At 38.4% G+C, this 17,064-nt stretch overlaps 1 protein-coding gene across 1 annotated transcript in view; it reads left to right on the top strand.

Moving 5' to 3' along the window:
- The window catches only part of LOC145392421 (cell adhesion molecule Dscam2-like), a 331,196-nt gene that overhangs the window by 120,124 nt on the left and 194,008 nt on the right, over positions 1 to 17,064 (top strand). Inside the window, exon 7 of the mRNA XM_080266830.1 lies at positions 182 to 286. Coding sequence (XP_080122956.1) covers positions 182 to 286 — 105 coding nt within the window. The remainder of the gene's footprint in view (positions 1 to 181; positions 287 to 17,064) is intronic.

Genomic DNA, 17,064 nt, shown 5'->3' with positions numbered 1-17,064 from the left:
TATATAGATAGATAGATATAATGTAAAAGAGAATAACAAATCGCCAGGGGAGAGAGTCCACGAAGCCTCATGTGTCACTCAGGATACGGTTCTTATACCCCTCCATTGTCTCCACACTTCCATACAGTCTTCTCTTCTCTCTGAATTCTCTCTACAAGTAAACCTCTCACTTCTCCCCCAGACTCTGCTCTTCAAGAAGCTGGGTGAACACCACTCGGGTTCATACACTTGTGAAGCCACCAACGCTGCTGCCACAGTGAACCACACCACCTCTGTCATGGTTAAGGTGGGTGGGTGGAAGTGTGGAGGTTGTCCAGAGAAGGATGGCGGGAGGGACGGGACAAAATAGAAATATAGTGTTAGAGTGGGGAGAGGTTGAGTGAGGAAATTAGGAACAAGAGTGTAAATATTTCCCCAAACATCAGGGTGAGTAATGAAGTATGTACACAAAATATATGAGCAATAAATCAGGATGTTCCAAGTGGGTGATAAGTGAACAAATGGTGTTAGACATAAATCAAGGTATGGTATAGTTACTCTTAACCCCCTTTTCTCCCAGAGTTCCTGTGTGAGGGATTTTGCTGGAAAGATGCTAAGCGTACCATCCTCCACCTGTTGGCTCATAGTCACGAAGCTCATAGGTCCCTACCCTGGTGTTCCCTTCTTTATTAAATTATGGAAACGCGCAGTTCCGTCCCATACTGGGGACACGGGGTGCAAAGGAGTTAAATGTAGAAACCAAGAAAACTTTATCTAATGTAATCTTGTCAGTTGTCAGTAATAGTCAGCATCAATGCGACCAGCTGTTGGCAGAGTTGCGAATGCTTATGCTGAATGGCCTACTGGCAGGAATTTTAGGTGGGATATGCGTCTTTACTACATAGTCTATGCTCCTAATCCAACGAGGATGCGACCAGGGGAGAGTGTGGATCTAGGTTTAGGATTTTCAGATATATTAAGATCAAGGCTCTCTTTTAAACCGGATTTTGTTTTGCAGAAGGAACAAGAGACATTGGAAGTTTTCGCAGTGCTCTATATTTGTCCTTCCTACGGAAACGAATTAATAATCCTACGATTATTTTCCTTGGCAACCAAGTTTTGTTTAAGGAGGAGGTACAAGAGACGTGAGAAAACTGCAACCTCCTTTGTCCTTCAAGAACTGGGAAAACAAATCAGTCATAACAAGGAAGTGATCTTAATTCAGTTTAAATATCTGGCACCATGACACTACTGCATCAAAGTGAGCGGATGGAGAACTAAAAGTTATGCAAAGCGGTGAGAAGAGTGCCAGAAAAATTAGGCAAGAGTCTTCCTTAGTGATTTACTCTACAAATCACACCTCAGTATCCTCATGTACATTAGTAATGTAAACTACGTCGATATTAAAGCGATATCAACAGCATCCAAGTGGATGAAGATGCAAGATACAAAATCAATCGCTGATGAAAAGGTCCCACGAATCTCCTACAGTACTGTATGCTACATAGGTCATCGTTGTGTCCAGTGGATGAATAAATCAGTGGAAGGGACGAACAGATCACTTTAACCCAAGATTTGGAGTAACTACTGGCTTGTTTTAAGTCAGTTTGTTCTGACACCAGACAATGTTACTCGCTGGGTAACCGCGAAGAAATTATTAATATAATCCTTATCTTCAGCATTGGGAAGCCTATACAACAGCATAATAATGTAATGTTTCAATCCACCACATAATGGCAGGAAACGAAAAGTTCATTTTCTCCTGAGTTCAAGAAACTATTAGACAAAATGTAAAACTTGATATCATGGAATTTTAAAAAAATAAAATAAAATAGAAAAAATAAATTCAGTGTCCCAAGTGCTGATTGGCTGATGAAGTGGTGACAAGATCACTCTTTAAAAAGTTGTTTCGAAACCCATGGTGCTTAATGTAGACTTGATATTACAACGAAAATCGACACCTTTGACCGCTTTTATGCAAATGAATTCAAAAGACATCTCCTGTTCAAGTGGTTAATGAAGGCAGTATTAACACTACACCACAGATTAAACACACACACACACACACACACACACACACACACACACACACACACACACACACACACACACACACACACACACACACACAAAGCCTGAATAATTTATTTTAATAATTGCAATAACAAACAGGAAGATCGTAATCTAGGAGTAATATCGTAATCAGTCACACTCGATTGCTGATACTGATGTAATCACAATTTTAATCGATTTCATTTATATTATTTGTAAAATAATTGCAGTCACAATCAGTTACATTTGAAGACTAGTCGCAGTCATGTTCACGAGTGTACGGTGATTCTTTTTTAGTATTATAAATATATCTGTGTATTAAGTTATGATTCATCCTACATATCATATTCATTAAGGTAATCGGAAGTGTGTGTGTTTTTATTAGCATTTGGTTAACCAGCCAATCAACCAATCTTTTCTCTTGTACACCTTTCCATCTCTGGGATCATGATGTCAGATTATTTTTTTCTGTTATGCAAGATGCCAATTTAATTTGACCAAACAGAATAATGTATTGATTTTTTCTTTTTTGTCTTTCATGGAGGAACCTTTGAAATGAACCTGCATTGCCCTTAAATCATTCTCTACACCAGCCATTTTCACAAAGTACACTCGCCTGGCCTTTCCCCACCCCTGGATGCAGTTTCACCATTTCCTATCGGTATATTTGTCTCCCACATTCATTTCTTTACCACCCTGAACCTACCATCCTTGAAGGACAGTTTGAAACACTCCTTCACTGCACTCAAATCACGGAACCTACAACACCTATTGTCAATTAGAATACTTTCTTGCCCAAGGCCTGTGACCAACAAATAACCCAGCCTATCCCATCAATTGTTTGGCTCACCATATCCGTTTCTTTATCCTCCTGTTATCGGTTTATTTGCGCGACGCATGTCATGTGATCGACAAATGTGCTTCTCTTATTGAAATATATATTTTTTTCACTTATTCATGAATTTATTAAAATGATTCGCGTATGTTTATCCAGTGCAGAGTACATCTGGTGGCCTAATGTATCATTCCAGTACGAGGCCACTATCAGTGCTAAGCGAGCGTAAACCAGACATGGACTGCAGGGCTACTTCTATACTGGCTAAACACTCAAAGGTTCGTTTGTGATGTTTATTCCTCGACTGGAACTTTGTTTAATCTAGCAACTGTACATTTAACATAAAACAAGTTCAGCTTATTAAAAAAAAAAAATAAGGATGGGGAGAGGGGCGGATTCAGTTGCTGCAAGATGAACACCCAGATGCAAGTACACAGCACCCGCAGTCTTGCTCCCTGCAGCTCGTCAAAAGGCAAACATTTTACTTTACCCTCCGACCTTGACCTTCTGCTGAGTGTTCTCAAATCCATTATTGGCTGAAAATTTTTGGGCAGAATCGGATAAAAATGTAGGTCGACCTTGTCCTGTGACCATGACCTCTGACCTCTTGGTCCTTGAGTCGAATTTCTTCATGCTTGGATGACCCCCAGTATTCCACCAGTTTGGTTCAAATCGAACTAAATCTTTTTGACTTATTGGAGCAACATTGATCCTACCCTATAACACTAACTTTGGACCGAATTTTCTGAAAAAGAAAAAAAAATTTGAAGTTTTTAATTTTTACCTCAGTCACACTCCTTTCACCAAGTGTGTTCTAAGCCAGATACAGTCTGTTTAAACTGACTTTGCCCAGTTCTTTTAAAAAAATGGAAGAGCCTCTGTCCTTGTACCAATTTTCTTCCGGTTCAGATAAAAACTATTTTAGTTATTTTACTCACACAGTGACACATGTTCTAGTCAAATATTGACTTTACTCTTTGGTCATAACCTCAAACTAACTGTTCGAAAAATTATTGTTTTCATCTCTGTCTTACGTTCAATCCTTCCAGCAAATCTGGTCTACATCGAATCAAAATTGTTCGGGAAACTTGGCCTGTGACCTGAACCTTTGACCCATTATTATGAAAAAAAAAAAAAAATTAGTACCAACTCCTTAGCTGACCTTGAACATTTCTGTCGTACAAGTTTAATATCGGATCAACACACACACACACACACACACACACACACACACATGATGAAGCAATGCACCATTCGCTCTATCACACGCGGATATGTAATAAAACACACACACACACACACACACACACACACACACACACACACACACACACACACACACACACACACACACAAAGGAGAATTACTAACACAGACTCTTGTAAAGAGCTACAAGAAGAATTAAATACACTTCATGAATGGAGTAGTACATGGCAAATGGAATTCAATGTGGACAAGTGTCATGTAATCAAGTTTGGTAAAAGTGGAAAAAGACCTGATTGGGATTAAAAGTTAGGAAATAAAACCCTATACACATCAAAAAGAGAGAAAGACCTAGGTGTGATTATCAATAACAGACTATCTCCGGCTGACCACATCAGCAAGAAGGTACGGAACATGTATACACTGCTTGCAAATATGAGAATAGCATTCACATACATAAATGAAGACATGCTAAGAAGGATAATGACATCATTCATTAGACCAACCCTGGAATATGCATCAGTAGTCTGGAGTCCTCATCTCAAAAAGCACATAGACAAGATTGAAAAAGTTCAAAGGGCCGCTACAAGATGGATACCAAGCTTAAGGGACCTAAGCTACGAAGAAAGACTAAATAAACTGAATCTACCAACACTACAGGAGAGAAGGAAAAGAGGTGACATGATAATGCTATATAAATGCATATCAGGAAAGGAGAAAATAGACATAAATGATTACTTAATATATGGAGAAGCATCAGCAAGAGGACACTGCAAAAAATTGCATAAGAAGAGAGGTGATAAAGACGTAAGGAAATTCAGTTTCCCAAACAGAGCAATTGATCAATGGAATGCACTACCGAATGAAATAGTGTGTGCCAAAACAATTCACAAATTTAAGGATTTGTACGATAATTATGGTTTAAGACACGGGACAGTACGAGCTTGACTCATTCCTGTAAAGATACAATTAGGTAAGAACAATTAGGTAAGAACACACACATGATGAAGCAATGCACCAGTCGCTTTATTACACGCAGATATGTAATAAAACAAGGGTGTTAACGTTGTGTCTAAAACCTTTACTAGCAAGCCAAAATGAGTTATGCAAGAGATGTATAGAGTCTGAAGGCAGACGTGTAGAAAGTCCAGTACAGTGGTTGTGTAGAGTGTAACAGAATGACGTTAAATGAATATACTATATTTACACCTTCCCTTACAGGACAGAGCATGAATTTATTTTAATTGCAAAACACGTACAAGCAAAACCACTGAACCTTCAAAATATACTTATTTCTTGTGTTCTGAATTATTTTCAGCAAGTAATCTTAAGTATAATCACAACTGCAAGGCATATAATTGCAATTGCATTCGAATAATGTGTAACTGCAGCCGTAATCAGGCAAGCGTCATGTGATTGTAACTGTAATAGACTACGTTACCTGTGTAATCGCTCTGTCTGAACAAAAAAAGAAAAACATGTCACAGAATGGAGTCAGAATATGTAAAAAAAAAAAAAAAAAAAAAAAAAAGATACAAGCATTCAGAGAGGACAAGCCATAAGTTTAAGATTCGAACATTTGATTTTGCCCTGTGACCTGGACCTTTCATCATTTCCTCTTAAATTTGAATGACTTCATTCTTGGCTGAACCTTAACTCTTCCACAAAGGCAGGACTATATTGCGTAAAAACTCTTTAAGTCAACCTTGTCATGTGATCTTCACCTTTTACCTATTGTTCTAAAAGACAAAAAGTCAATCACTCAGGTGACCATCAGCTTTTCGACCAAATATGATTCAAATAATATCAAAACTGTTTTGGCTATATTGTTCACACTTAGGAATGAGAGCCAAAATTTGGCGATGACCTATGCCATTCACCTTCGGCGATTGTTCCCTTAATCATTTCCACACTTTTGATGTAAAATGGATAAAAACTTTTAAAGTCGGATTTACTAGTTAGTTTGGTCTTGCTAGCCACGTGACTTTCGCCTTCGACCCATCGTTCACAAAAAGAATTGATCAGTCCCTCGACTTACCTTTAATTTCTCCACGTAGCCTGGTTAAATAGAAAAAAAAAAAACTCAGGTATTTTGTTCACACACACACACACACACACACACACACACACACACACACACACACACACACACACACACACACACACACACACACACACACACACACACACACACACACACACACACACACACACACACACACACACACGCACAGTACAGGGGATGATCTTGAGAGAAATGTCTCAAAAGAAAGCTAAGATTTCGTAGATGCTTGATTGACGTACGTTCTGTAAATGTTTGTGTTAAGCTCTGATGCTGGTGAGGCACAGACGACACAATACTTCTTTCTGTTGTCTTTTTCTTTCAGGGAAGAACATGTTTTAACGTGACATCTTTGACTAATGTCAGGAATCAAAATTATTATAATACAATGCATAATAGATAGGAACATAAATGTGTAGTCTGACGGCTGAATGAAAGTCACGCTAGGGATGGAAAGGAAATGTCGTTTGCAGTTTTCTCTGAGGAATGCCAAACTGCAATGTGTCACCAGAAACTCTACATACAAACAGACACACAGGCTTGTAGAGGATTGTAACGAACGTCCAGTACACGTGACACAAGCTCTCCTATACAAGAAAGGAGGAATTAGAGAGGCAGACAAGAGAGAGATACAGGGGCGAGAGGTTGTCGAAAAAGAGAGCGAGGAGGAGAAAGGGGGCAGGCTGAGAAGTGGCAAGCAGGACGCTACTCACATACATCACTCGCGTGTGACAGACTTTAGTTAATCATTTCAAGAAAATAAAACTGTAAACAGTTCCATACTCCTCTTTACCTCTCGTGTCATTGCATGACAAAGAGAACTAAGATTATCTATGTACATACCTATTCATGTGTAACTATAGCTCATCCATAAGTACAATATATGCATACGTGTTCTACAAAACATACTACAAACTCTACAAAGTGTCTACAAAAGATGGTTGCAGCGAATGTACGAACCTCGTCTACGAATCTAAAGTGAAGTTCTACAAAAGCAGACGAGACGGTCAAGATCAGCTTCAGTTTTACAGTTGATTCTACATTATAAAGATAGAAAACAAACAATATTACAAGTTGAGCCACACGACGCCTTGGCAGATGTTTGACAAAATATTGTTACAAACAATCTTCCTATTTCTGCGATGAACCAACAAACTACAACCATCAACGATTACTACAGAACAAGCAACCAGAGCAAGAGGACTCACAACTCACAACCTACAACTCACAAACCAGCACCTGACTCCACCATTCTCTCCAACCACCCTCCGTCTCGATCACCACCACGCTGATGTAGAGGTGAAGAGGTCAGACAACGCTAGCAAAAAACTCCATGCACCTCTGACCCAGGCACCTCACTCACCACTTGTTACTCATCGTTACTCATGCATTCTTACTCATACTCATCTTTACTCTCAACAGTTACCGAAGTGAGAAGTCGACATTGTACTATGAGGTTCGAGTATGGCTGAAGTTTCTCCGAACTTCAATCAACCCTGATATGTCAACAAGCCCTGGAGTTTCCGGGAGTCACATCATCTCAACACAGCCCTGAGTCTTCGAGAGCGACATCATCTACCGTTTAAGTGGGTGATTATATTTTTTACTTATTTCTTCCCAGAGCATAAAATTAGGTACAAATAGTTTTTTTTACCTACTTATATATATACATATACATACTTAATACCTTTCATTTATTAATAATCATTTATTCACCTATACAGTTAACACACATAAAATAAGAGTTTCATGACACCATTCCTTAGCTGAGTGATATGACAGCAATATTTTCAACACCACCAGTTTTAGTGCCATATGAAACACAGTTGGCATCGAATGCTGATTCACACTTAGGAGAACAACAGGAAAATATTACGATCATACAAAACTCTCCACAAGTAAAGATAAAGAAACAAATACTTCATTTTTTGATGATGATGATGATCATTGGGAACCACCCTCTGATTTAGAAAGTGAAGACTAGCTCTGCCATACATATTTATGAAAACCTACTCAATAGAGTTCACGAGTCAGGAAAAACATAATATGCAACTAATCCTTCACATAACGACAAAGAACTCCAAGTGAAGTTAACGAAACAACCAACCAAAATGGCTAACGAAGGCAATAACACAATTCAAACATCCCCACCTCATGTTTACGTTAGTTTATCATGAGGATAAAAACATTCCTAAATTCTCAGGCACAGAAAAAGATCGCATCGACATAATGTCTCTCATAAACCACAGCGAACAACTCTTTCTTAAGAGACGTGTAACAGATGAAAATGAGAAAAGAGCAATATTTTCCTCATGGACTAACCAGGAAAGATGCCCAGCAGGTGACTTAGATCCATTAAAATCCTACGACCAAAGACATATGAGGAGATTAAGACAAAATTTCTGAAGAAATTCTCTGGAAGTATAAGCTTTGTGCCATTTATACTTCCAGAATTACATAAGATTGTGGATCTTATGAGAGAACACACAACTAATCCTATCCTACGTGAAATAACCAGTCCCAAAGAAGGGTGACCATTCCCAACCCTCTAACTATCGTCCAATTGCTTTAACATCCTGTATCTCAAAAGTTTTCGAATCTGTTCTTAATAGAAAAATTTTAAAGCCTCTTTCCTATCACAACCTTCTTTCTGATCGTCAGTATGGGTTCCGTCAGGGACGGTCCACAGGCGATCTTCTCACCTACCTTTCAGACTCCTGGTCATCCTCCTTTCAGGACTTTGGCGAAAGCTTTGCCATTGCACTTGACATCTCAAAGGCTTTCGATCGAGTCTGGCATAAATCTTTAATTTCTAAACCGCCCTCTTACGGTTTCTATCCTTCTATCTGTACCTTCATCTCTAGCTTCCTTTCTGGTCGTTCTATAGCAGCTGTTGTAGACGGCCATCGTTCTTCTCCTAGATCTATTAACAGTGGTGTTCCTTAGGGCTCTCTCCTATCACCAACTCTCTTCCTTTTATTCACCAATGACCTTCTAAGCTGTGCATCTAACTCTATCCACTCACACGCTAATGACTCCACCCTTCACCTTTCCATTCGATTCCTGCAACGTCCATCTCAGCAGTTACTTCAACATACAAGGGATGAGGCTATGGCACACCTGTCTGACTTGGCTCGTATCTCTAACTAGGGTAAAAATAATCTTGTTTTTAATGCATCAAAGACTCAGTTTTTGCACCTATCAACCCGACAAAATCTTCCACAGGTATAACCACTAATGTATAATAATATTCAGTTTAGTCCTGCATCATCCTTGAACATGCTTGGGGTTTCATTTACTCGGGACTTACCTTGGAAAGATCATATTACACATCTTGTAAAATCTGCTTCCGAGAGATTGAGTGTGCTAAGCTGACTCTGTTCCTTCTTTACCCCTTCACCATTGTTGACTCTATACAGGGGTTTTATCCGCCCCTGCGTGGAGTACAACTCTCACGTGTGGGGAGGCTCCCCACATACAGCTCTTCTCAATAGGGTGGAGTCAAAAGCTTTTCACCTCATTAACTCTCCTCCTCTTACTGACTCCCTTCAACCTCTGTCTCTTCACCGCACTGTTGCATCTTATCTCTTTTTTATCGCTGCTTCAATGATCACTGCTCCTCTGAACTGTCTGCATGCATTCCTCCACCTGTACGACGGGCTCGTAGCACCCATCTGGTAGCAAACTCTCATCCCTTTTCTGTCCAACTCTCTAATGCAAGAGTTAACCGTTACTCCCAGTCCTTCATTTATGCAACAAGTCGACTCTGGAACTGTCTCCCTCTGTCTGTATTTCCTGCTTCCTATGATCTCCAGTCTCTCAAACGCAGTGTGTCCAGGCATCTCGAAATGGTCGGATCTTGAATTTGGCTCTCTCTTGTATTTTGTTTTTCTCTTGGAAGGAACAGTTTTGTGGGCTCGTTGTCTTTGGTTCCTTCTTCCTCACATAAAAAAAAAAAAAGATGTTTCAATAATTAAGAGAACATTATTAGTTACCATAGAGAATTCAAATTGGGTAACATCTGATGGGAAAATGACACCATTGCATGTTATAGACATCCTTGGTTATGTAGCTGCACTGTGTAAATTACCAGATAGGATTCCGAAGATAGTGAAGACGGTACCTTACACCCCAGGAATGTATTTGCTAGATTTCATGAATGCGGTAGAGATGCACTGTAGCAAAGCAGGGGTGACTGAAGCACAGTCAAATACTACCAGAATGAGAATGAGAGACACAGTGTCAGCCGTGAAAATAGCTACCTCAAACAAAGAACAAAATTGGTTGCGACCCCATAACAGACAGAACAAACAGCCACAAACTTCGAGGCAGCGATCACAGACACCAGGCCACAGGCAGTCACAAAAGTCTGCACACAGTCCAAGCAGAAGCCATGCCACAGAAAAACCTAAATATGGGAAGTCATATCGAGGATCACATTCGGGAGATAGGTCCACTCTTTGTTATTATTGTGCAAAATCCAGGAAACAAAAAGAATGAATGTTTCATCAAAACAAAAGAAGACAGACAAAGGGCACATATTGCAGACATCACAAGTCCCAAGATCACTGGACCTCAAATTGTAAGACAGTGGAAAAACTGATTTTCATTTTTAAGTTAGGGGAAGGGCAAGCCACGACAAGAAACGACCAATCATAGATAAAGTCAAGTCTAAAATTAACATAGGAGGCATGTTGGGAAGTAAGTGTATATTGATACCAGCTGTATGTGAAGATCAAAACATTTTATTATTCTTGGATACAGGCTCTCCAGTGAATTTGATAACACAAGAAGAATTAGATAGGATTTTTAGAAATTAGAAAGTAACTTTCTAGAAGAATCTGATTTAGACTTAAATACGGTAGATGGCAAACAAATTATAGTAAATGGCATGATACGGTTTGACATCAGTTTTTCAGAGACTACAAGACCAATTTCTGCTATTTTCTATATTGTAGAAAACTTAGCAATAAGAGCTTATATGTTGCCAGGTTTAAGAACAATGAGAACAGAGATTTTACTCCCACAATTGAATGGGAAAGATTTTAATGATGAATTCATAGAGGGATTATCATCAGATTTCTCAGACATCAATAGTAGAAAACCAAAAAGAATTGGAAAAATAAAACATCTAAACAGAAATAAATAAGCAGACGATGGTACAGATGCACTCACATCACCCCCCACTGCCTCCCGGACTAGAGACCAAGGTAACAGTACTGACACATCAGAGCTTCCCGCCCATCTTACCAATGATGTAGTTATTCCGCCTTAACTCATACATGAAAGTTACCATAAAGAGCAAATTGAAGAATAGTACTGTTCGTCAGTAGAAAATGCATTATGTCAGGTGGATAATGATGGGCAAACTCAGGTGTTCCTAATTAATCACATGAATGGAGAAGTACAGATGAAAAAAGGGGACTTTTCTAGTCAGTATAGAGAAATGTCCTGCCCCTATAATGGAAATAGCTATAGCTGGAATTACAAGTAAGATGAAATCCACGGACATAGAAAGCATAACAGAAAATTTGGTTCACTCAGGACAATTTAATGAAGAAACTGATCTCTTAGATTGATTACAAAAACATCAACAAATGGTAGCATTACCTGGAGAACAGTTAGGGAGTACTAACCTGATTAATCACAAGAGTAACGTGTACCTATACACACAACCTAGTTTTGTAAATGCCTATAGAGTTCCGCAGTCACAACGTACCCTTACAAACCAGTATGTTAATGAAATGCTAAAACTGGGTATTACTGAGCCATCCGTCTCCCCTTGGAATGCCCCATTAGTTATCGTGCCCAAACAAAGTGGAGAAATACGTGGGGTAGTAGATTTCCGTGAACTAAATAATCACACAATCCCAGACCGGTTTCCCATGCCATTGCTAAGTAATGTCTTGCAAAATATTGCACCAGAAAATAATGTATTTTTCATAGTCGATTTGCTTAATAGCTATTATCAAATAACGTTAGATTTGAGGACTCAAGTAAATACACTACCTTCTCCACAAATACAGGCCATTACCAATACAAATGAATGCCAGTGGGATTAAGGACAGCGCCAGGAACATGTCAAAGACTCATGAATTAATTATTGACTGGAATCCTAGGAAAAGGAATATTTATATATCTTGACGACATCATTATTGCAACTAAAAACATAGATGATCATCTCCAGAAATTTGACCAGCTTCTACAAAAGCTGGCTGATGCTGGTATAAAAATTAAGCTGTCTAAATGCAAATTTTGCTTTAAAGAAATAAAATTCTTAGGCCACAAACTAAATGCAGAAGGAATCCATACGTCTGAGGACAAAATACAGGCAGTAAGGGACTTCCCTGAACCCACAAATGTAGAGGAAGTAAGACAATTTTTAGGTCTGGCGGGATATTATCGATCACTTATCCAACAATTCTCTCATACAGCTTTTCCTCTATTCCAACTACTCAAAAAAGATGCTATATTCCAGTGGGGAGAGGAACAAAATCTAGCATTTAATGAATTAAAAGATAAACTTACAGGTGCACCATGCTTGGCTTATCCTGATTTCACAAAACCATTTATAATTTGAGCACATGAATCTATTAAAGGATTAGGGACTGTATTGATGCAAGAAGATAAGTGAGGAAAAAATCAACCAATTGCATTTGCCATCAGACAAATAAAATGTGCAGAGAAAATTAATTGCACTACAGAGTTAGAGGCACTTGCAGTGGTCTCCGCGTTAAAAAAGTTCTGAGATTTGGTATATGGTTACGATATTCACCTATTTACCGACCATCAACCGCTCATGGGCATGTTCCAAGAAAAACTCCTCTCTGGGAGGAGAGCAAGATGGAAATGCACCATTGAAAAGTATAATGTACATATTCACTACATACAAGGCAAAATAAACTTAGATGCTGACACACTATCTAGGAACCGACGACAGTTCATGTTGCGACATTAGATCTCAAGGGAAATATCCTAAACCACGATAAAGTCGCGAAAGCACAGAGACATGATCCACCATAGTCCAAAGTCATATATGAATTGGAAAGTGGAGAGGACGTACAATTACCAAAGCTACATAAACCACTCGAACAATTCTACAGGATCAACCCAGGACAACCGGAACACAGAAGAAATAATAAACAATTAGTGGTACCTAATGATATGATATTTGAAGTATTAAGAATGATACACGATAGTCCATATGCAGGACATCCTGGAAAGGATAGGAAATTTGAACAAGCCTGGCTGTTATACTACTAGGTATCGTTAGGAAAAGATATATACTGTTATATAGACAGATGCAAGTCATGTGCGAGACACAAAGGCCACATGTTAACATCTACACCTATAGGTAAATACCCTGTATCACGTCAATCGTGAGACATTGTCGTGATTGACTTATTCAGGTTACCAATATCATATAATAACCAGTACCTATTTGTTGCAACAGGTAATTTCTTACGATATGTGATTTTAGCCCCGATTAAGGATGAGACAATAGAAACAGTGGGAAAAGCAATCATAGATAATACGTGTCGCTTCACGACCCTAAAGGTACTAATAAGCGATAATGAAGGTGAATTTAATTCTGAAATCTTGCAAGAAATAAGTAAACAATACAATATCAAAAAGGTTAATGTTTTAGCCTATCACCCAGCATCCAATTGGTTAGTAGAGAGACGAAACAAAAAAGTATTGGATGTGGTATGACACATCCTCAACGAAAATTACGCAAGCTGGGATGATTGGATTCTCAAAGTAAAAGCATGAATTAATGGATCTATAAATAAGTCTAAGGAGACACACCACATTTCATTATCTACGGGACAGAGAAAAAAATTACCTTACGAAATTCTCGAAGGTGAAACTCTGCCTACATATAACTATGATGATTATCCTAAACTTCATTTGCATGAATTCCAGGATATACACAAGAGGATGAAAAAAGAATTATCGATGTCCAAGGAAGAAATGACGGAATCATTCAATAAAAAGGCAAAAGAATCAACTATCAGCTTAGGAGACAATATCTGTGGTATCATTCATACTAGAGACAATAAACTATCACAGAAATTTGAAGGCTCATACAGAGTAATTAAAAAGACAGCAAACGTGGTAGTAAATAGGTCACAGTCGAGTGGCGAAGAAAAACAAATTCATGTTGATCTATAAAACGGGACCCAAGGGAATTAGCCAGCTATTATACAACCTCGGACACCACATAAAAAACGAACAATACCTATGAAACCCATCAAGAGGACAACAATACTTTAAAAAATAAATTAAGATCCCCTAACAGACAAACAAACAGGTGCAACTGTTGCTACAAATGCCACAATACAGCATTTACATGATCTAGGTATCGATTTAAACTCCTTCTATAAGTGAAACAATAAGCAAGTTATTGTTCTCCATGAACCAGCTGTAATGCACATCATCACTATCATCGACCACAGCATGGCTGAATTAGCTAAGTAATAGATTTTTTTTTTTTTTTTCAATAGGTAACGATGAGGGGACTTATACCATGAATTCTCTTATACATAGCCTAGCAAGAGGATATGCTCACTTAGACTGTCAACATACTCGTATAGTACGGCAAGGATGCCTCATAGCTCCCACGGCCTCGACATCAATCGTGAAAGATTTCATGAGTACTGAAATTAGTTTGGACTTCTTTTATGATTTACATGCATATTTGGAGAATGTTACCAAACCACTGAGGACCCTGGACTTCATGATAGGAAGTTATGGTTCAGAAGCTCACAACACAATGGAAGTGACTGAAATCATAAAGCTAGCAAAATGGAAGACAGAACAGGCTAAATCAATCATGCTTCTCAGGATCCAAGATATCCCATCTCATGGAACGGAGGTAATAATGGACACGAATAACATCACACGTACTCGTGAAAGGCGCGGTTTGTTTGACCTGGATGGTGCAATTCTAGGGAACATTTTGGATTGGCTACAAAGGAAGATCTTCAAGAAATAAACAACAGATATAATAAAATAGCTCAGGTACTAACATATCAATACAAGTTAGTTGACGGTCAAAACACAGCATTGAAGACGATCGTGACGAATCTAAGAAAGACAGAAAGTATAACTCACCAGAGTGTGGACAAAATCAATGCCATGGAAGGAAACATGACACTTTCCCAACATTTCTCAGTAATCATGAAACATAGTGACATAATAATACTCCAGTTAGATAACACTAGAGTTCGTTACAGGGCACTCATGCAGGGTACTGCAAATACTGGTAATGGCAAGATCACTATTAATCTACTTCCAGTTCACGATCTACGTCAGATACTTAGCCAAGGCATACATAAACATGGTTTGAAGCCTTTGTTCCAGGGTAGGAATTGCATGTTATACTATCCGTATTTAGAAGCAACTCAAACACCAACATCAGTAACAATTCGTGCACCATTCATAACTGACGGTCTGTTCACAGTCTATCAAATATACCCCTTCCATTCTATGAATAATAACACTTTGATCATTAACATCAAACATACATCGAACTCATCATGGTCTTCAAGAGACAGGACACTGTCACTCTTGCTTGTGAATCAAAGATTGAACGAAAGTGCTGTACATCCTTACATGCTGTTCACCTTTGTTCTGCGTGCATTGTCGCATTTCAGCCTACTGGAACAGTCCCTTGTGAAATGGGTAACATAAGAAATAATGACATTCATCACCATTGCAGCTTTACATTTGCTCCAGATAAACTTACACATCATCAACGCATTGGGCACTCACAGTTTTCCTACTTCACTCATAACACATCAGTTTACATGATGTGTCCAGAGATGCAACCATCTCATACTTCAGCATCAGGATTATACGTAGCACCTGACTACTGTGTTGTACATACACCATCCATGTCCACTTTAACTACTAGTAATCACTATGCCATCCTCAGTCATACACACAAATATTTTCACCCACTACCTAAGATGGATTTAAACATGAGCACAGGTATTAAGTTGACTTCACCTAAGTTTGAAACTAAGCAATGAAGCCCTGGGAAGAAATGAGTATGAGTATGTTTAGCCCATATTATGTGTATAGCCCAGCTCCAACTGTCGTTATAATCTTCTCCATTGTATTTGGTATATTAGTGTTGGCTATGCACAGGATGCAAGCAAGGATTGCAAACTTGGAGTCAGTATATATATATATATATATATATATATATATATATATATATATATATATATATATATATATATATATATATATATATATATGGAAGAAAAAAATGAAAAATATGGGATGACACATGAATTAATGTTACCTGATACACAAGTATCCAATTCTTATAACAGTATCATTATATATCATATAGATGCATTACAAATATATTAGTAAGTCTTACTGTACTGCTTTTGTATATATGCGTATGTCTGTTATACATACACAATTTACAATATGTTATACAATATTCTATAATCAGTTTTACTATGGTGTATTTGCTCCAGTGTGAATATAATATATTTACAGTGTTTCTAGAATATTATTATGTCAGTACGATATTATCATGAATATTATGTCTATACAGTATTATAATAAATGTATTAATAGATTAGAATGTGTAATTGCCACATGCTGTCGTAGGTTCGCCAGCTGGCGTGACCGAGCAATGTCAGGACTCAAAATTATCATAATACAATGCATAATAGACAGGAACATAAGTGTGTAGTTTGAAGGCTGAGTGAAAGTCAAGCTAGGGGTGGAAAGGAAATGTCGTTTGCAGTTTTCTCTGAGGAATGCCAGACTACAATGTGTCACTGGAAATGGTACATACACGCAGACACACAGGCTTCTAGAAGATTCTCATGAACGTCCAGTACACGTGAGACAAGCTCTCCTATACAAGAAAGGGGGAATTGGAGAGCAGACGAGAGAGAGATAG

The sequence above is a fragment of the Coenobita brevimanus genome, chromosome 22, assembly GCF_032717465.1.
Source record: "Coenobita brevimanus isolate Jiangsu-jjx chromosome 22, ASM3271746v2, whole genome shotgun sequence".
Classification (NCBI taxonomy): Eukaryota; Metazoa; Arthropoda; class Malacostraca; order Decapoda; family Coenobitidae; genus Coenobita; species Coenobita brevimanus.
This window is presented reverse-complemented; position numbering and strand designations above follow the sequence as displayed.